Source organism: Bos mutus, chromosome 20 (assembly GCF_027580195.1).
Source record: "Bos mutus isolate GX-2022 chromosome 20, NWIPB_WYAK_1.1, whole genome shotgun sequence".
NCBI lineage: Eukaryota > Metazoa > Chordata > Mammalia > Artiodactyla > Bovidae > Bos > Bos mutus.
Window position 1 is genome coordinate 37,010,171 of NC_091636.1, and position 22,873 is coordinate 37,033,043.

Here is a 22,873-nt window from a genome sequence, read left to right on the forward strand (position 1 = left end):
AGAAATCTAGAGGCTGGACTTTATATTCTATCAATTTTTCCTAACTGGTATTTTACTCTTACTGATATATCATTATTGTTTTCAAAAGTCACCTTAACCTTTTGCTGATAAAACTCCAAAGGTGCGGGGTGGGGGGAAACCCAATCTAGTTTTGTCCCACATACTTCACAGTAAAAAGGAAGAGGAAACATGCAATTAAGTGGAAGAAAAAGAAGAATGAGAAAACATTTCCTTCAAGAAAATGTTCTGAAATAATCCCACATAGGAAATAGATCCTGTAAAGTTCTTTTCATAGTGGTTTAATAGGAGTTCACAGAAACGTATTTTATGGCAATGTCACTCTTCCTCACAAATTGAGTATCTTCATTTATTGGCCAATTTCATAAAACTTAACATTCTAGAGGTCAGTTTTAAAAAGCTGACTTAAAAAATAGTACATATTTTTAAAAAGATTTAAATCTGAAACAGACCTCATCCTCTGTAAATTTAGGCATTACTATTTCTGAGCATCAACTATGCAAATCAACTAATTAAATACCCACCTCCCCATCTGTAATAACAAACAAATAAATGACAACTGCTCCCCAAAGATGTATAAAACATTTAGAATAGAAAATGAATAAACATCTCAACTAGTAAAATTACTCCTTTTTCAGCATTAAAAAATAACTCGTGAAAAATGTAATGTTATTATGAAGTGTTATAGGCATCTCAATTCTATTTTGAAAATAACACATGGCATAATTTTAACTAAGAGAAATGCTAGTTTCCCAAAATAGCATGATTGTTACCTTTTCCCAAAACTGTAACTTTTCCCCCGAGGTTTAAAAAATAAATATTACCATCATGACATCACTAGAAAGAAATTGAAGCATACAAGGAACAAACTATAGTTTCTTTTTATATCAAAATGTACTCTTGAAAATGTGTTTGGCACAGTGCTAAATCATATATAGTTAATACTAAATATTGTAGGATACAATAAAACCCTGGAGTTAATTGTTTACACCCTCTTATGGGAATGAAAATAATAGATACCAATTATTCAGAAGTCAGCCTATACAAATTGTATAAACAATATTTTATGTTTTGTCTTGAAAACCAGTGATATAATAAATTTTACATAAAAGACTGCAAAATAATATAAATGGATTTAAACAGATCTTTACAATAAGAAATTCAAATGGAAACAGACAAGTAACAAAGAGAAGTAAAAAAATTTATTGCAGTATTCGCTCCACCAGGTAGTCTGGGGATCCCTTTTCTTGTATTGTTTTCAGGGTGACCTAATACATCAAAATCTACATTTACAAAAACTCCTTCTGCAGATAGGTCATAGATACTGCATGCTTTTTTTTTTTTCCAACAGAATAAATTATATATCCAGGAGATTCTGCCATTTTACAGCCTGGAAAAAACAATGCTTCCCTGGAAACTGGGCTAAGCTAAAGAAAGCCATCCGCTGCTAGGTTAAACTCCAAGAACACTTTATTAAGAACATTAACAGACTAATTTCCAACATTCACTTGTTTATTTTTAAACAGAAAGTTTTTTTTTCCAAGATATAAACAATTTTTGTTAAACTATAATACAGTGGGAGTAAAAATGAACTGAGAATCTGTTTCTGCTGCACAACAGCGAAGGGAGCTCCCACAAAAATGTTTGCCCAACATTTCCTTCTTTTGTTCCTGCATCCCAGGTTCCATTCTTACTCTTCATAAAACTGATTTTTTTTTTTTTTTTTGCCAGAATGTTGATATTCAAGTTTTTCTGCCTTTAAAAAAAACTCCTGTAAATTTGGCTGCATGTACAAATTCATTAGCTGGAAGTCCCATCCTTGGCGGCATACAGGGATCGTAAAGTCTGAACAACTTTATTAGTCAGCTTATTAGCACTCGTTAGAGCAATTTTTTTGTAAATAATGTCTGACTCTTTAATAGTGTCTACCCAAGGCACCAGTTTGCGGCCATCACGGCGCTTAGCCTCAGTCCAGGAGCCACTGTAGGAGCCTGCCATCCACTGAACACTGAAGCCACTGCTGGTTTTCTGTACTACTCTTGCAATCTGTGGTCGGTCTTTGTACTTTGGACAGCAAATAGCGATGACATCCATGACGTCAACACTTTCATTCATCTGTGCTGCCAACTCCGTAGAGTCTGAATTTCGTTTTGACCTTCTCAATGACTAAAACATTGGGAGGGGGAAAAAAGACCAAGTGTTACACAAAATAATTTTAGTGAAATTATTGTTTTTATTGCTTTTAATCCCTTGACGCCGGGAGTTGGGATATCCCAGCACACTTCCATTGCCGGCAATGAGACGCACCGTGACCGCCAGCGCCAAGGGGTTAACATATATTTGTAAAACCATGTATCTCTTAATTTGTACCCGTGTCTTTACTCTTATTGATATATAAAATTATATATACATGTGAACCATAAAGCTACATAAAATTTAGCAACAATAAAAAAGGATAACACACATTAATACAATCCAAAGAAAAATTAATAACCTTTTATGCTGGATAAATCTCATTTCTGTTTTTTCTTTTTTATTGTCTTTTATGTTAAACTTTCTACAAAAAGATGTATAAATGGGTAAGTAGAGAATTTCTATCTACAAAATGTTTTCTCTCATAAGTATTACATTACTTGGTGTACATTGAATAGACTGACATATATAAGCACATAAAAATCATTTTACGTAATACGCTGCGAAATACGTTGACTCCTCCTCCGCCTCACCCCTGAAGTGCCTCCTCCTCTATCCTCCCCATCACTTTCATCATCTTCTGTCTCTGCTGCTGCATTATTTTTAGGGCTGCCTCCTCCAAGCAGCGAGGTAATTGCTTTGTTCCGAGCATTTGTGCTGGCTGACACCTCCCCTTCTTCTTCCTCTTCATCAGGGTCCAGATGTTCCATGAGAAGTTTGAACTACAAAAATTAGATATTAACTTAGAATTTGAGGTAAACATTTCAAACAAGACTGTCAAATTCCTAAATGTTTTCCATGGCAGTGGTTTGATTTTGGTGAAAGACTTTAGCTACTGTCCAACTTGGGTGCTCGAAAACGTTTTTTCTAAAGAGCCAGATTGGAAGTATTTTTGGCTCTGCAGGCTAAAATGCAATACAGAAATGAATGTGCATAGCTGTTTCAATAAAACTTTATTTTACACCAACAGGCAGCTGACCAGATTTCGCCTACAAGCAAGATGTCACTGAGACTGATCCAAATTATCAAGCAGCCAGTGATTACTAATTCCTGACAGACATTTAAACATTTTCTGCTCCTTCTGCTCTCCACCAAGAGGATATAAGAATAAATGAAAGATGTCAAACAACTTTAAAGAACTAAAATAAATGCTAAATTTAAGTATAAGGTTTGCAGTCTATGAATGATATGAAAACCATTGTGTAGCTTACATTTGTAGTCAAGAAAATCATGAGTAGTTATATTCAACTACCAGCTTTAAGTAGATTAAATTTAAAGACTTTATTTTTACTTTTTAGGACAATCTTGAAAAACATTTTTTAAAACATTAAAAAAATTTTATTGTGGTAAAACACAAAATTTACCACTTTATTTTAAAGTCCTTAAGTCATTCACATGAAGTATATTCAAATGTTGCATAACCATCACTACCATTATTTCTAAAACTTTTACATCATTCCCAAAAGAAACTCAATCTGTACCCATTTAATACTCCCCATTCCTCCCTTACAAATACCTGTGAAAAGAAGAGAAGCCAAAAGCAAAGGAGAAAAGGAAAGATATAAACATCTGAATGCAGAGTTTCAAAGAATAGCAAGAAGAGATAAGAAAGCCTTCTTCAGCGATCAATGCAAAGAAATAGAGGAAAACAACAGAAGGGGAAAGACTAGAGATCTCTTCAAGAAAATCAGAGATACCAAAGGAACATTTCATGCAAGGATGGGCTCGATAAAGGACAGAAATGGTATGAACCTAACAGAAGCAGAAGATATTAAGAAGAGATGGCAAAAATACACAGAACTGTACAAAAAAGATCTTCACGACCCAGATAATCACGATGGTGTGATCACTGACCTAGAGCCAGACATCCTGGAATGTGAAGTCAAGTGGGCCTTAGAAAGCATCACTAGAACAAATCTAGTGGAGGTGATAGAATTCCAGTTGAGCTATTCCAAATCCTGAAAGATGATGCTGTGAAAGTGTCACACTCAATATGCCAGCAAATTTGGAAAACTCAGCAGTGGCCACAGGACTGGAAAAGGTCTGTTTTCATTCCAATCCCAAAGAAAGGCAATGCCAAAGAATGCTCAAACTACCCCACAATTGTACTCATCTCACACGCTAGTAAAGTAATGCTCAAAATTCTCCAAGCCAGGCTTCAGCAACACGTGAACCGTGAACTTTCTGATGTTCAAGTTGGTTTTAGAAAAGGCAGAGGAACCAGAGATCAAATTGCCAACATCTGCTGGATCATGCAAAAAGCAAGAGAGTTCCAGAAAAACATCTATTTCTGCTTTATTGACTATGCCAAAGCCTTTGACTGTGTGGATCACAATAATCTGTGGAAAATTCTGAAAGAGATGGGAATACCAGACCATCTGATCTGCCTCTTGAGAAACCTGTATGCAGGTCAGGAAGCAACAGTTAGAACTGGACATGGAACAACAGACTGGTTCCAAATAGGAAAAGAAGTACAACAAGGCTGTATATTGTCACCCTGTTTATTTAACTTATATGCAGAGTACAAACATGAGAAATGCTGGACTGGAAGAAACACAGCTGGAATCAAGATTGCCGGGAGAAGTATCAATAACCTCAGATATGCAGATGACACCACCCTCATGGCAGAAAGTGAAGAGGAACTAAAAAGCCTCTTGATGAAGGTGAAAGTGGAGAGTGAAAAAGTTGGCTTAAAGCTCAACATTCAGAAAATGAAGATCATGGCATCAGGTCCCATCACTTCATGGGAAATAGATGGGGAAACAGTGGAAACAGTGTCCAACTTTATTTTTCTGGGCTCCAAAATCACTGCAGATGGTGACTGCAGCCATGAAATTAAAAGACGCTTACTCCTTGGAAGGAAAGTTATGACCAACCTAGATAGCATATTCAAAAGCAGAGACATTACTTTGCCAACAAAGGTTCATCTAGTCAAGGCTATGGTTTTTCCTGTGGTCATGTATGGACGTGAGAGTTGGACTGTGAAGAAGGCCGAGCACCGAAGAATTGATGCTTTTGAACTGTGGTGTTGGAGAAGACTCTTGAGAGTCTCTTGGACTGCAAGGAGATCCAACCAGTCCATTCTGAAGGAGAGCAGCCCTGGGATTTCTTTGGAAGGAATGATGCTAAAGCTGAAACTCCAGTACTTTGGCCACCTCATGAGAAGAGTTGACTCATTGGAAAAGACTCTGATGCTGGGAGCGATTGGGGGCAAGAGAAGGGGACGACAGAGGATGAGATGGCTGGATGGCATCACTGACTCGATGGATATGAGTCTCAGTGAACTCTGGGAGTTGGTGATGGACAGGGAGGCCTGGCGTTGCGCGATTCATGGCGTCGCAAAGAGTTGGACACAACTGAGCGACTGGTCTGATCTGATTCCTCCCTCCCCACAGGCCCTGCAAACTTCGGTTCTATTTTCTGAATCTGCCCCCCTTATTTTTTTTCCCAGATGCTCCACATGGCTTTCAGGATCTAAGTTCCCTGACCAGGGATCGAACCCTGAGCCCTCAGCAGTGAAGGTGTGGAGTCTTAACCACTGGACCACCAGGGAATTCCCTGCATTTGCCTATTCTTAAAGACATTTTAAAAGCATAATTAATACACTCACATACACACTTATTAAATGGGTATATATATACATATATATACGTATGTGTGTGTATATTTATATACTTGTACTTCTTCTGTAAGAAAACATGAAAAAGTTGTGATATTGATTGCCAGAAGGAAGAGGAACAGAAATGGCTAAAGACGGTAGCCCTCTCAAAAGCATTCACATTTAAAAAAGTCATTATCAAAATGAAATATATTTTGGTTTTACTACTCACATCTAGGTACTGTTTTACTATACTCCTCTTCACATCTTCAGTGATTTTGGAATTAGCCATATCACTCCGCAGGAAGTCCAGTGTTTGCTTGGGATGAAAATGAACTCCTGTTTTCCGGTTTATCGCTTTATCATACACTTTTGCAGATTCGGATGGAGAGTATTTCTGAATTTTACTGTTTTAGGAAAATAAAACCATTAATGTAAAAATTTTTTTCAGACATTTACATTTAAATGGATTCTAGTTAAGTTTTATTTACTTATAATTAAACTTTTTGTCATATAGATTTTATCCAGTGAAACTGTATACAAAATAAATTTTAAAAGGGAAGTAAAGACACAAAATCAAAGATTAAAGAGTAATATTCTCCTGTTTTCCTCAGTACTTGTCTTGAATCGAGGCATCCTTTAAATCAAAGTAGCTTCTCATGTCCATTTTTTAGTACCATGATTGTGACTGTAGGGCAGTTTTAATATAATTACTCAGTACTACCTAACTGGTTTACCTTCTCTAAGATTTTTCATTCTCTACACAGCCAGAATGATTGTTTACAAACCTGCTTCATATTATTAACAACTCTATTTCAAAATCTTTCCATCTCCTTAGCACTGCCCCAAGATTTTACAAGGTTTTAAATTATTTTGAATTACAGGCAATACCTTGGAGACATTACGGGTTTGGTTCCAGACCATTGCAATAAAGCAATTATTGCAATAAAGTGAACCCAATTTTTTGTTTCCCAATGAATATAAAGGTTACCTTTACAACGTACTGTAGTCTATTTAAAGTGTGCAACAGCATTATGTTGAAAATCGTATATATCTTAATTAAAAAATACTTTATTGCTAAAAAGTATCATGAGTCTTCAGTGAATTGTAATCTTTTGGCAATCATAACATTGAAGATGACTGATCAAAGATCACCATAAAAATAACAATGAAAAATATTTAAATATTGTTGAATAACTACAAAATGTGAGACACACAAAGGGAACAAGTGCTGTTGGAAAAATGGAGCCAACAGACTTGTGTGAAGCGAGACAGCCACAAACCTTCAATCTGTATAAAATGTAGTATCTGTGAAGCGCAATATAACACAGTAGGTCCTACAGTTGCCAACATTTAACATCAAGGTATTTCTCATTAAAATCTGGATTTTCTAGTTTCCCTTGAAAAAAATGGAAGCTCTGGCCACATTGTTCCCACTTTCTCCCATGGCAACAAGCTGATGAATATCTGAACCCCAAATGTGTTCATTTTGCCAGTGACCTATCCGGGGTCCACTTTATTCATTTCGTTATCTGTCCCTATGAACATTTAACTTCATAAGGATTCAATGAATGTGAAAAATGTCCAAAATTCCACGGGTACAAGCAGTGTAGTGATTGATGATGAATAAAATTATAGCGCATTCAAAGTTATTAGTACTTTTCTATCTCTTACCTTGATAGTGTACATTAAAGACTACTGGATCCTGTTAGAACTTAGCCTAGCTGGTCTGCATCTATTTATTCTTCATTCATAGCAGCCTAGCTGGTCTGCATCTATTTATTCTTCATTCATAGCTCTTTAAAAACTTGAATTTGCCATCTATTTTTTTTAATATTTACTTTTATTGATTTTATTTATTTTGCTGTGCTGGGTCTTGGTTGTGGCATGTGGGATCTACTTCCCTGACAAAGGATCAAACCCAGGCCTCCTGCATTGGGAGTGCAGAGTCTTAGCCACTGGACCACCTGGGAAGTCCCTGCCATCTATTTTTGGGGTTAGCCTAATTCTCTAATATCTTTTTAGGGAAGCCAACATAATAAGTCTTTTAATTTATGATGCATTATCTCCAAATAGAAGAATATAGCTTTCCTCTCTTCAATAACAGAATGTACAAATTATAGTATATTGTACAACAAAAACACTATATAGCAGTTAAAAGGAACAAACTCCTTTTTATAAAAAAGGAGCATTTTTAATATTCAGCATGCAATCAAAACTGAGTTTCATATTTCTTCATTATTTGAAGAGAGCAAGTTTTTCTTTCACCGCTTATATAATCTTACCTATCAGAAAATCCACAGAGATTCTTCAAATGTTGCTTTAACATCAGAAGCAATAAAATACCCTGGGAGACATTTGCAAACTCAATTAAAGGAGCTGAATTTTCTGGCAAACATTTCATCACCGAATTTATATCATCTTCTGAATCCGAATCTGAATCCGAATCTACACGTTTCCGTGACTTTCGAGGCCTAGAGACTTCTTCTTCACTCTCGCTTGACTCATTTTCCTTACCAGGAGATGATTTTCTCTCTTTCCTTTTGTCTTTTACCATGGACTGAAAAAAAGAGAAAATTATTCTGTCTAAAAAATAATAAAATGAAAATACCACTAAGAACTATACATATGCTCCCTTCAACAGCTTCAAAAGTATCCGCAATTTAGTGTTTCATATATCAAAACTCTCTGACTTTCTGTAAACAACTGGGGTTGTAACCCTTAGGGAGAAAATAATGTTCTAAGACTAAATAAAATCCGCTCCTCCAACTACTGTGCCACCCTCCCTAAACCCTTCTGGAATATCATTCCAAGGGAAAGAATTTTCTTATATGATAGCAATGAAAGATAAATTATAGAAGTAACAATTTGGTATATAGGTAAGCCATTACAGAGGAAAAGAAGTAATTATAATTTAACTGAGGAAAATATAATAGGTCTTGAATTCCCCCACGTTCTTTTAAACTCTCCCATTTAAGAACTTTTCAGCAAGATAACATGCAGTTTTTCTTAAAAAATTAAATTGTTTCTTTGTACTTTATGAAACCGTTAGCTTTTTAAAAGAAAGCCAACTGGTTTCCAGAGGTGGAAAAGATTACAAAGCTATTCAAAATATAGCTGTTAAGAAATAAAACAGGAGAAACATGAACAAGTATATTTACAACAGTTAATGAAGTAAAATAAGATAACATGATGGATCAAGTTCCTGGGAAATTATTAACCTCTTAAACTTCAATGTGCATATTAAACACCTAGGCATTTTATTAACAATGCAAACACTGTGTCAGCAGGTCTAGGGTGGGACCTAAGGTTCTACACGTCTAACAAGCTCTCAGGTGAGGCTGGTGCTACTGGTTCTGGTCTGCACTTCAAGTAGGGTTCAGATACCTCTGTAATTCTAACTTTTAGGTATTAAAATAATCTCCCTGATTTATGAGTTTGACCAGGCTGAGTTTTGGGCACAATGATACTATAAAATGAGAATATTTACTTGTATCATCAGGTACATGAAAATATTCCAACTAATTTAAAATAATGTAAATTACTGAGTGCACCTACTGTATTCCCAGGGCTACACCAGTTGCTTTTACAATTAAACCAACTATATTTTCTTCTTAAAAACCATGAAAGAAAAGATATAAAGTTCACAACAAAAAACTTAGTAAAGATTTTGGGCATACAATACACCAATGATTCTGGTGTTCAGGGATAAGGAAATCAATAGTATAAATTTTCTGTGTTCCTTGTAAGTAAGCTATTTATATTCATATCTGTATCTCTTCAAGTGTACTAGTGTTATCTACAGTATTTTCAGATTTATAAAAGAGCAAGGAGTTTTTAAAATGAGGTTTAAATGAATATATGAATGGACAGTGAACATTTAAGGTCAGTGCTTAAAGTGGGAGAAATAAAGACATGGGATGGCTTATCAACAGAACAATCCACGTATGCATGCATGCATGTGTGTGTGTGTGTGCACACGTGTGCATGCACGTAAGTATGTGCATGTATAAATTTCACCTAAATGATCTGGAATGAAATGGTTTTAAGAACTTTCTTAATGGAAATGAAATGGCAACTCATTTCCTCTCTCCAACTCAAGCACTATTTAGATTTCAGTAAGTTTATTTACCAAGGTTTTATATACCTGTGAAAACAATAAAAAGAACAATGAGAAACAAAACAGTGAAAATAGCGTGCCTGCATTCTGAAAGATGCATTAAGAATAGCAATGTGTGTAACTTACCTCCTTGAATGACTGCAGTAGGTTACTACCAGAAACAGAGAGTGTAATGTCTATATGATGCATTATAAACAACGGCTCTTCCTGTGTCTGGTATGGAAAACAGGCTAGATTGTCTGCTATATACAAGAGCATATTCACTTCTGTTTTCTGTAAATAAAAAAAAAAAAAAGTACACATTTAGTAGATAATCCAGAAATCCATCATAAAAACCTTTTTAGGAAAAATATTACAGGGTACTTTCACCTCAGCTAATGTTTCAGAAAGGAAGGGACAGGGAGAGAAAGAAGGAAGATGAAGGAGGAAGCAGAAGAGAAATGGATTTTACAGAATAATCTTAAATCCATTTTAACAGATATCCTAATGACTTAAACCATGGTACCTTAAAAAGGGAAGAGGTGAATGTTTTTTCAGTGCACCCAAGTGGAAGTCCCAGAAGTTTTCTTATAGAGTATATAGAATCTTTACGATAAATCCATACCACATCAGAAAGTACACATATGAATTCATGATTATTTATCATTGTGCCTCTAAAAGTTTAACCCATATGGAGAGATCAGTTACACACAGTCTTCAAAAGTAAGAGGTAATAATTATAGTTCAAACATGTGGATTAAAAAAATCCAAGTTCATGTACTCTTAAAATAATTGTCAGTTTCCTGTGTGTGTATAATTTAAAATATCAGAGTCATTCTGACAGAGTTGCCAAAGATTCACACCATAAAAACTCTGATGTTGGCAAATTATGGTTACTAATACTTGTTTGCTTTTAAAAGAAGTAACAGAGACTTTTTTTCAGAACTTCATGATCATACGGAATATAAACAGAAAGACATGTTAATATTTAAATTCCTTTAAAAATACTTATAGCTTTAAAAAAAAAAAAAACAGGCCATTAAAAACACTACTTCCAGGTACTTCCCAGGTGGTTTGGTGGTTAAGACACTGTGCTTACACTGCAAGGGGGCAGGGGTTTAATCCCTGTTTGGGGAACTAAGATTCCGCATCGCCTGAAGCATGGTCAAACGCTTCCCTAAAATCCCTCCCCAAACACACCTTCCTACCATCTCCCTTATCCTGCTGCCCAAACAACATAAAATGCCATATCAGTGGTAGCAAACAACAAAAAATCCCAAAGGACAGATGGAATGAACTTGCTATTAGTATTCATGAAACTCCCACTCTATTTTTTATTTTTAAATATGTATCAATATGTACATGTTAAAGTTGGGAAAATACAGACAACCACCCTCGCCTCCCTGAAACCTTTTTCCTTAGTTTTCTCTTCCTAGCTCTTTGACTATTCCTCTTCTATTTCCTTCTCAAACCAACTCCTTTTCAAACTGCTTTTAGCAACATTCTATTTTTTGTGTGCTTAGAAGCCCTGAGAGTCCCTCGGACTACAAGGAGATCAAACCAGTCAATCTTAAGGGAAATCAATCCTAAATACTCATTGGGAGGACTGATGCTGAAGCTGTATTTTTGTCATCTGATGTGAACAGCTGACTCATTGGAAAAGTCCCTGATGCTGGGAAAGATGGAGGGCATCAAAGGATGAGATGGCTGCATGGCATCAACGATGCAATGGACATGGACTTGGGCAAATTCGGGAGATGGTGAGGGACAGAGAGGCCTAGCATCTGCAGTCCATGGGGCTGCAAAGGGGTGGACATGACTAGGGGACTCAACAACAGGACAAAAATATTCCAGTTATCCTTTGACTCTTCTCACAATGTCTCATATAATTTATTCCTTCCTCAGTGTTTCTTCTTTCCTTCCATCCATTCTTTTCCTTCCAACTCTCATCATAAGAACTCAATCCCTTATTACCTTCGGTGTGAACACAGGCTCCTGCACTGCAGGCGGATTTTTTACCAGCTGAGCTATTACCGAAGATCCTCCATAAACCATGTCTCACTATGACCTTGCTGGTCTAAATAATGAATCTATTCATTATTTCCCACCCATTCTTATCTTTGTACCTTTATTTATGTTTTTACACCTGCTCTGTCTTAAATAGTAGATCCATCTTATTCCCCTACATCTTCAGTAATTTGTTTCTCCTCTGACATCTTCTGTTGGAGGTAGTCAGAAGAAAGCACTGTATTATGAAAACTAGATTTCCAATTTAGCATGTTACATGCTGGGGTGACAGAACATCCAGCTAATGACATACAGCAAGCAATGCAATCATGTAGGAATGAAGCTCAAGAAGAGAAAGACTGGAGTGGATTGCCATTTCCTTCTCCAGGGGATCTTTCCAACCCAGGGATCGAACCCGGGTCTCCCACATTGTAGACAGATGCTTTACTATCTGAGCCACCAGGGAAGCCCAAGAGAAAGGGCGATACAAATACAAACCATCTGGGACTCAGACTATGCTAATGTTAACCGCTGTCTTACAGGAAGCAAGATCCAATGATGACAAGAGCACCTTATCTTATCATTATGTACTCCTATCTAAACCTCTTACACACAATGAAAGCTTAATACTGGTGACAGTCCTGATGATGATTAAATTATATTCCAAGCGTTTCTAAAATAGAAGGGTATTATATTTATTTGTTAGATAATACAACCAAAAATTTCATGTACTATTTAAAAAGAAAAGGTCTAATAAGGCATCTGTATTCTGGTAACTTTTAGATCCCTTGGAGAAGGGCATGGCAACCCACTCCAGTATTCTTGCCTGGTGAATTCCATGGACAGAGGAGCCTGGTGGGCTACAGTCTATGGGGTTGCAAAGAGTCGGACACGACTGAGCGACCAACACATAATTTTAATTTTACTTCACTGAAATAATCTGGTGTCGGAACAGCAACAAAGTCAAGTGATTAAAATATGAAAAAAAATTTTTATTTTTAAAGCTTCACACAAGAACTGGTTCTATGTGGAAAGATACCACATCTTCATCTTCTAGCACAATGGCTACCATAACGCGTATTCTGAATACTGTTGTAAAATGAATGAAAACATTCAGAGGTAAAATTAAAGAATGGGATATTTTATTTTCCTGCCTTATAGTCTTGGCCAATGCAACTTGTGCAATAGCTCCTAAAGGATCAAAACTGTAATTACACAAAAGTGGGCTTTTCATTAAACGAGGTCAGGTTGAACAAGCAAGGATCTCAACAGCCTAAAACCCAGGACAGTTACTCTAAAAGGTTCGAGTCTGATATAAACAAGTGGAATTTCACTTTATCTATCTATCCATCCATCCACCCACCTCGAGAAGTGACAGTTTAGTAACATAGTTTATGTGAAAGCATGCTTAAAGGAACTGCCATCAAGTCTGTAACATACTCAGTATGGAGACAAAATTATACTTTATCCCTCATTTTATTTTCATGCTAAACTTCCTCTTCAATACAATGTAGTTAACACAGACCTAAATAAACACATTTAAGATAGTCACTATTATTTATTAAAATGATAATATTTTTAAAATGTTGACTACTTTAGGCACACAATTTATAGAACATTTATCTTCTTAAAATAAGAAGTTTTTAATGCTTACTGCTGTGTCATCAAAGAGGTTGAGTAAAGAAATCAGAAAGGCGCGTCTGTGCTGGCGGTTTCCACGGATCATGGAGTAAAGGTGTGAACACAAAGCACTGGAGGACTCGTCCTGCCGGAAACCCCTTACAGGATCTTTTAGGCACGTGTTGATTGCCTGTTGTACCTGGTAAGACATCTTCATGCCAGCCACTGCTTTCATCTGAAATCAATAAAGCCTTGTTTTTGTCACAGAAATTAAAAGAGCCAAATTAAAAATATAAATTTGAGCATTATAGTTAGAGGTGAAGTTTATAATTTGGTTTTATTTAAAATAATAAAAAGCATAGAATGCAAGCACTGGAAGGAATATTAGAGATCATCTATTGTAATCTGCTCATTTTTATAGAAGAAAAAAGTGGAGACCCAGAGGAGCCATCACTGCCAAGATACACAGTAGGCACTAGAACCCATGCATCCTGGTTTCATCCAGAGTGCATGCTATACTGTTACTTCCAGCTCAGTCTTAGAGAGTTAATTTTAAAAAGAATAAACACCTTGGGGGACAAACTTAGATTCATGTTTTGAAGTAATTAGTAAGCAAAATATTTTATTCGAATATGAATCTGGGTAGGACATTTGCCAAAGAAATGGTTTACCAAAGAACAATATTTAAATTTAGGCTGCACAATTTAAAAATACATACGTGAATGAATCCAGCATATTTTTTGTCTATTTCCACAAGCTGCTGATCAGCCTTGTTCCGCATAGCTGGTTCTGGGTCTGTGCCCATAGCAATTAAATACGGCACACACTGGAAATAAAAATAAAGAATTCATGAGACATCATAGTAGTAAAAGCTCTATATGTATCTTGACGTATATTAAAACTTGCTATATATCTGGGACATATGAATTTAGCTCACTGGCTTTCCTATAAATGAATGCCATGTTTTAGTATTCTTTTAAAATTTATTAATCTGCCCTTAGATTTAGCTAAAAGTAAAAAAGCACTGGAGCATCAGCAAAAAATTAAAAACAAAAAAAGTGATGTGGTGAACTTCAAGCAATTTCAACGTGAGTTTAAAGTTCTTTTATTAAAAAAAAAAAAGGGCTCCCAAACTAAGAATATTCATTTAAAAGTATGATATATACTACAAATTAATAATCCAATAATTTTTTAGGCCTGACTGAATTTTCTTTGTAAAGAAAATAAAGGGTGAAAAAATTTGTCTTCCATACTCAACACCAGAAAAATATAAATTTCCTCCCTATTATGCTGATTTTAGATACGGCTTCAGTAGTCTGACAGCTGGATAGGTAGTAATCTGATAACAGCCATACTCACTGGTCAGGAAACACCACTACTATGTTAGGTGACTCTGAATTAGAGGTGAGGAAGCCAGAAAAATAGCAACAAACAAATAAAAAAGTAGACATAGCACTGAATGAAATGGGTCATCAAGAATCAAACCCTGAATTGCAGGGTGGGGGGAGGCTCACAAAAAACATTATTAGCTTAACTTGTAAAATATGAAAATACATTACATATTATTGTATCAATGTTAAATTTCCTAAATTTGATTGACTGCATTATGGTTTTATAAGAGAATGTTTCTGTTCTTAAAAAAATGTATGTTGAGTATTTAGAGGTAAAGAATCATGGCATCTCAAACTTACTATCAAATGGTTTCATGTGTGTATGCAGAGAGAAAGCAAATGTGGCAAAATGGCAACAAAATATACGTAAAGAGTATGAAGGGCTTAATGTGCCACTCTTGCAATTTTTTATAAATATAAAAGTTTAAAGTTTAAAAAAAGATACAATAAAAGCAAAACCTAAGACTACTAAGCATATCAGCAAAGAGCCCTAAGTATCTAAAATAGTCAAGAGTATCAACAGAGTACTGTACATTTTATTAAGTAATCCTGCCCTGAGTCACAAAGAACAGACTGAATATTCATTAGTGTGTTTTGTTTCAGGATACAGAGAATAACACAGCATAATAATCAAGAATATATTTTTTAAAAGTTAAACAGAACAGCCGAAATAAAAATCTTGAAGGGTACAGGCTGTTATTTAACAAATTCACTTCTGCAGCCTATGGCACTCTCCTGAACGTGTCAGATGGTGAATACTACAACATAAACATTAGCTGCCAATCCCTTGTAGTACAAATATGTCTTGAGTACATCATCTAGTCTACAAATCCATGTTTTAAGGTATTTGGTGCTTGATCTTAGTTCCAATTAAAGATGAAGGAACAGAGTTCAGATTATATAGGTGACTTTTCTGTGGACTAAAATCCACACTGTTAAGATAGATTATACCCTTAACTCCATTTATATTACACGCTGTTGTTGGATTTTAGAGGTAAGCGTCAACGTGAATTAAATCAAATCTATTATCCCTACTTAGAAGAAGTAATACTGAGTACATACTGTGCAAATATAAAGTTTGTATAATAGAATCAACATTATGAATATATATGTACTTTGCAGTTAAAAACAACCTAAAAGATGGACTAAAACTTGGATTCCTAAGAGTTTTGGATGGTCCCCCTCACCCCCGAAATTGACAACTAAGAGGAATAAAGAACTACTTATTTTCTAATCACAATGTCTTCAAGTGGCAACAAATTCTTGGCTCCTTCCGTAAGTGCTATTGCTGTAAAACATACTTACCTGAACTGGATGAATAAGACCTTGGTTTAGAGTCAATGCAATGACATTGAGGGCGAAGTGGCGTACACTTGATTGGGTGTGAAAAAACGCCTCAAGCACCTGTTTGAGGTAAAGCTGCATGATGGAACTACTCATCCCTGAGGAAACATCACCCATTTCTTTCAAATCTTCCTGTTTTGCAACCTTCTTCCCTACAAAAGGAAGTAAACATACTAAGAATATGTATATTAACTTTACTAACTATTCTAAATTAAGTCACAAAAGCACAAAATGTGACAGCTGACTCATTGGTCCTTAATTTTTAAATTTTTTTAGGTCTGTTAGAGACCCCTTGGAGAACATGATGAGAAAGTATAATCCCTTTCCCTCTGTCAAAATGTTAAAGTCTGCATGCACATTCAATTTATAAACTACTTTAGGGAGTTTATGAAGTATCTTCTTTAACTCAACTCCTTTATCTAATATAGGGTAAGTAGGTATCTGGATTAAAAAAGAGTCACACAGTATGCTAACTGCAGCCCCACTGTGAAATTTGAAAATATATTTTCACTTACAGTCTCTATCTGCCTGCTGCATACGTGTATCTTCTTCTTGTAGGTAGGTCTGGAGGTTTTTTAACACTTGTATTTTTAAATTTACTGAGGAGTTTTTATCAGATAAAATATTATTGTATAGATTTTTCACCTCTTGCTCAAACATTAGACTTGGGTGCTGAATAAAGGCAAATCCTAAAGAAGATGAAAAAAACAAAAATTCTCTTGATATATTAAAATTAAATATAACATTTATTGAAAATGTTGATAAAGTATATAAAGAGTATCTTATTTCAAAAATTAAAACTTAAAATGACTGGAAGAATATGCTGGTGGCCTTACCTAGAGAAGTATTAGAGCAGGTACTTCTTCCCCCATGAATTAAAAACAAGAAATTGCATTTCAAAGGAGAATTTCACTCAAGAGGAAACCTTGAGGAGGGAGCAGGGCCTAGTGGCTAAGGGAGTGGACTAGGAGTCAGGAGTCTTGGGTTCTATTCCTGGCTCCACCACTGACTTGTAGTGTGACCTTGGGTGAGTCACATAATCTCTCTGTGCCTCAATTCTCCATCTGTAAAATGGGGACAATAATATTTACCACCCACCTACCTCAAGGGGATATTTTCAGGATTTAAGAGGTAATGTGTGCCTTTTTAGATCCCTAGTGGAAGGTACTAACCTTGGTGCTATTAAAATATATTCATCTGATGAAATGAAGTACTTCTAAAATAAAGCTAAAAATCTTGTATCTATTTCTATATGTTGTTATAATGAAGCCACAATGTTGAATTCTATAATCACAAATTACCCATATTTATTACCCAAAATAGTATTACCCATGTTTATTTATACAAAATGCATATTTATGAGATGAAACGAAGATCTTTGATGAGAGCAAATATTATGGATGCCAAATAACAAACTAAATTCAAAGCATAGAGTGATCAGATAACTAGCCCAAGGTGACACAGGATAACAATGGCCCAGGCAACTTTTATTAACTGGTCTAAAGGCACTATTTTCTGCATAGTACTGCTTCAAATTAAAATTTACATTCTTTGTTCTCTGAATTAGATGTAACACTATTAGTTTTTGCTGTTTTATAGAATGTATGTCCAGACTGAAGTACATATTTGACTTGAAAGGTAATATTCTACCAATACAACTCCCTAGTAAGTGGTATATGAATTTTTACTCTATTTGCTATATGTAATTTTCTGAAAGAGATGAAGAGGAAATAAGATATTAAGATACTCTGTATCTGTACAGAGTAAAACAAAACAAACAACAACAACAAAAAAAACAACAGCACAAAAACATGAAGAGAGTGCTCTTCTAATTTTTTTTAGTGCATTTAGTTCAGGTATCAAGACTTTAAGTCTATCCTTCTCAAATTTCGCCCATATTCCAATATCCTTCCAGATAAACCTCAAAGACCTAACCTAACCACATGTATTTATTACATCAATGCTCTTGGAAAAATAATAGAGAAAAAGTATACATCCAGCTGTTCCTATGTGGTTGGTTACTATGTGTTATCTATATACTAATAAATAGAAGTCTGTAGACTGCCCTCTGTTTTGACTTTAGAAGAGGCAGACACATACACTGACAAAACGTTGCAAAGAAAAATAACAATTAAAAAAAATACACAACAGCAAGGTGAAAAGACAGCCTTCAGAATGGGAGAAAATAATAGCAAATGAAGCAACCGACAAACAACTAATCTCAAAAATATACAAGCAACTCCTACAGCTCAACTCCAGAAAAATAAATGACCCAATCAAAAAATGGGCCAAAGATCGGGCTAACAAACACTTGAAAAGATGTTCAACATCACTCTTTATCAGAGAAATGCAAATCAAAACCACTATGAGGTACCATTTCACACCAGTCAGAATGGCTGCGATCCAAAAGTCTACAAATAATAAATGCTGGAGAGGGTGTGGAGAAAAGGGAACCCTCTTACACTGTTGGTGGGAATGCAAATTAGTACAGCCACTATGGAGAACAGTGTGGAGATTCCTTAAAAAACTGGAAATAGAACTGCCTTATGATCCAGCAATCCCACTGCTGGGCATACACACTGAGGAAACCAGAAGGGAAAGAGACACGTGTACCCCAATGTTCATCGCAGCACTGTTTATAATAGCCAGGACATGGAAGCAACCTAGATGTCCATCAGCAGATGAATGGATAAGAAAGCTGTGGTACATATACACAATGGAGTATTACTCAGCCATTAAAAAGAATACATTTGAATCAGTTCTAATGAGGTGGATGAAACTGGAGCCTATTATACAGAGTGAAGTAAGCCAGAAGGAAAAACATAAATACAGTATACTAACGCATGTATATGGAATTTAGAAAGATGGTAACGATAACCCCTGTGTACGAGACAGCAAAAGAGACACTGATGTATAGAACAGTCTTATGGACTCTGTGGGAGAGGGTGGGAAGATTTGGGAGAATGTCATTGAAACATGTGAAATGTCATGTATGAAACAAGATGCCAGTCCAGGTTCAGTGCACGATGCTGGATGCTTGGGGCTGGTGCGCTGGGAAGGCCCAGGGGGATGGTATGGGGAGGTTGGGAGGGAGGAGGGTTCAGGATGGGGAGCATGTGATTTTTTTTTAAAAATAAAATTTAAAAAATAAAATAAAATAAAATAAAAAGCAAAAAAAAAAAAAGAAAAAAAATACACAACAGTACAAATTTTTCTACATCACTTTTCTTAATTAAAGAACTTTGAACCCTATAAAGTAGGGGTTGAAGAAAGTATTGTCACCTCTATTTTACTAATGAGGAAACTGACATACAAGTTACATGACTTGCTGAAAGTCACCCAGGAAGTCACTGGATGAGCCAAGAATGGAACCCCGTTGTTTTAACCCCCAGAAGTATACTCTAGACACCAGATCCTACTTTAAACAGAAACATACTTAAGTAAATCAATGTTTTAGACTCACAAAATTTTTAAAACTTCCTCAACCTCTCAAACAGCTAAGAACTAGGAAGAAATCTAGACTTAATTTACCTAGACCAATGATGGCTTTTGTTTGCACTTCTTCATCTGAATGCTTTGTAAAATACATCAATAGTTCAAGTACTTTATCCTTTATGTTAACCTAAGGGGGAAAAACACATTAAAGTGTATAAGGAAGAGTAGCTTAGATCCGTTTTCAACTGTGAAGGGAAAAAATATCTAAAAGCAAACTTCTGCATGTAAACTTTACTAAAGAATAAATCACCAATACATGTATAAGTCCATAAATTTTAGAACAATCTCATTCATTGGGACAGTTTGCAGATATAACTTGCATTAATTTATCAGACTGGTAACTAACCGATTGGCTTCACAGACCATGTTTTGAAAAGCATTGTTTTAGAATTAAACCAGACAACTCTAGAGACTTCCCTGGTCTGTCAGTGGTTAAGACTACATGCTTCCAATGGAGGGGGTGCAGGTTCAATCCTGGGTTAGGGAACGAAGATCCCACACTCCATGTGTGCATGCTAAGTTGCTTTGGTCGTGTCCGACTCTGTGCGACCCTATGGACTGCAGCCTGCGAGGCTCCTCTGTCCATAGGATTCTCCAGGCAATACTGGAGTGGGTTGCCCTGCCTTCTTCCAGGGGATCTTCCTGACCCAGGGATCAATCCTGCGTCTCTTACATCTCCTGCATTAGCAGGCAGGTTCTTTACCACGAGTGCCACCTGGAAAGCCCTTTCACATGCCGCATATCCAAAAAATAGAAAATAAAATACAATAAAATTAAAACAAAACAACACCAAAACCCAGACTACTCTAATGCTGCTCATCCTGGGTCATTACAGTCATTTTTTAATGCACAGGTCACACAGTTCTATTTTTTCAGGATATTAAATAATAATATTAGGATCTTTACCTTACTGTTGCCTTTAAAATCTTCCAGATCAAAATCAAAATGCCGACACAGTGCCCCAACAGTGAATAGGGATCTCAAAAGTGCTGGTTTGTTTGTTAGCAGTGAAGTGTTATTTGGGTCCTCTTGGTGTTGACTTTTTAATTTTGAAATGGCACCTAGTAAAATAAGTAACATTTATTTATATTATTTATAATAAACCCTCTATTCTTAAACTGTTATGCTCAAATAATTACTGCTAATAAACTAAAACTAAATTTTACCAAAATTAATATAAATTCAATTAAAATTTACTAAAATTAAACTTTTCTAAGTATTAAACATGCCTAGAAATATGAGGGCATTCCAAGTGAGCCTAAAAGAACTAATATAAGAAAAAAAATGGTATTTAAATTTTATTTGACATAGTAGGCAAAAAACTTATCAACATTCACTTATGAGAAGATAAATTTCTGAAGTAATCACATTGGGTTATTGAGGGAATATAAAAGATACCAGGAAGTATCGCTTCTGAGAATGGACTACAGAGGACAATCAAACCTCTTATAATTCCCTTATCTTTTATCAGATATGTTAAAAAGGAACTGGACACTGCAGGATCTAGCAAAATAATTTTAAAGCCCAGGCAGTGAACTTACCATAGTATCTATTGAAACAGGCCCACACAAATTTAAAATTTTGTGTCACTTTATTTACAACAGCCCCAAGACAGCTTACACAATGTTGCACTACCTAAAAGAGAAAAAATATTACTGTTTAGATAAAAGTTAAAAACAAAGGTAAAAGCATGATAAAGTGATTTAAAAACACATGATTTGTGAATTGCATATTGATCAACACAGAGGTGGTAAAGTGAATGCTTACAGTCATGCCATATTTGATGATAAGCTTCATTAGATCTTCTTCAATAGTGGCAAGGAAAGTTTCACTCGGATGTTCCATCAGTGGTACAACTAGTTCTAGAATTTTTGCAACATTGCAGATAACCATGAAATCATTTTGTGTCTATAAGGATAAAATCAAAGCTTTATGAATATCAAAATCTGAAAAGAAACTATATGCAGCTTTGTGTATTTGAGGTTTTGGTATTATTTTATAGGTATATTATATACATATACACACACACACACACACACACACACACATAATAGCTTCCCCTCCCCCCCCCCAAAAAACCCAAAACAGCATTAGGAAAGAGCTTTTTTAAAGTATGAAGGGAAGAGGAGCAGATAGTGACAGGAACCTGGATTTTATTCTAGCTCTGTCACTAACTTACCATGTGATCTTTTAGTCACTTAGTCATAATGCTACAGTTACTGTTTTTCTCCCTAATATGCACTAACAGTTCTGAACAATGGTGTTTAAATATTTAACAGAGTATTTTACCAAAGACTGGTACAATTTTTAAGATTAATATTTTTCAAACTAGGATAATAACAGTGCAGTATCTCTCAATTGAGGGTGACTTTCCTGGTGGCTCAGATGGTAAAGAATCTGCCTGCAATGCAGGAGACCCAGGTTTAATTCCTGGGTTGGGAAGATCCCCTGGAGAAAATGGCAACCCACTCCATTATCCCTGCCTGGAGAATTCCATGGACAGAGGAGTCTGGCAGGTTATATAGTCCATGGGGTGGCAGAGTCGGACACAACTGAGCAACTGATATTTTCACTTTCACTTTGTCCCCAATGGATATCTGGCAATATATGGAGACAATTTTGGTTGTCATAACACTGGCATGAGGGTACTACTCGCATCCAGTGGACAGAGGCCAAGGATATTGCCAAACATCCTATAACATGCAGAAAAGCTCTTGAAAACAAAGAATAACCAGGTCCTGAGTGTCAACAGTGCTGAAGTTGAGTGCTAACAATAGTGCTGTGTTAACCCCTTTTATGATAGAGGAAAACACAGAATCCCAGAATTAGGTATAAGTCTCCTTTATTTTAAAATTTAAAATGTTAACATTACAATTTTTTTAAATTTTAGAGGTTTTAAAACTGATTAAAAATTGTAGGCAACAGGTGATTAAAGTGGGTGAAGGGATAAATTAGTTTTTCTCAAGATAAATTCATTTGAAAATCACTGATAGAATCTTACTTTAAAAATGCAGTAAAAATTTTTTGAAACATAACTGACTTGAAAAATCAAGTAAATAAAGTATCTTAAAATCTAAAAGAAAAATTTAAATGAAGATGAAAATCATG

The 22,873-nt window shown here is 35.6% G+C and overlaps 1 protein-coding gene across 3 annotated transcripts in view; it reads right to left on the bottom strand.

The window, feature by feature from the left end:
* Positions 1–1,198: 1,198 nt before the first annotated feature.
* NIPBL (NIPBL cohesin loading factor) overlaps positions 1,199–22,873 on the bottom strand; it is a 206,014-nt gene continuing 184,339 nt past the window's right edge. For 2 of the 3 annotated variants that reach the window (XM_070357633.1, XM_014481879.2), the window contains 13 exons: positions 21,533–21,673; positions 21,307–21,400; positions 20,672–20,826; positions 19,802–19,892; positions 16,786–16,959; positions 16,232–16,422; positions 14,254–14,361; positions 13,570–13,770; positions 10,056–10,202; positions 8,095–8,369; positions 6,042–6,216; positions 2,745–2,933; positions 1,199–2,184 (listed from right to left, as the gene is read on the bottom strand). In XM_070357633.1, the coding sequence (XP_070213734.1) occupies positions 1,819–2,184; positions 2,745–2,933; positions 6,042–6,216; positions 8,095–8,369; positions 10,056–10,202; positions 13,570–13,770; positions 14,254–14,361; positions 16,232–16,422; positions 16,786–16,959; positions 19,802–19,892; positions 20,672–20,826; positions 21,307–21,400; positions 21,533–21,673 (2,307 nt within the window). In that variant the 3' untranslated portion in view covers positions 1,199–1,818. Of the gene's footprint in view, positions 2,185–2,703; positions 2,934–6,041; positions 6,217–8,094; positions 8,370–10,055; positions 10,203–13,569; positions 13,771–14,253; positions 14,362–16,231; positions 16,423–16,785; positions 16,960–19,801; positions 19,893–20,671; positions 20,827–21,306; positions 21,401–21,532; positions 21,674–22,873 lie in introns of all 3 variants that reach the window. The other variant, XM_070357631.1, reaches the window with a different exon arrangement.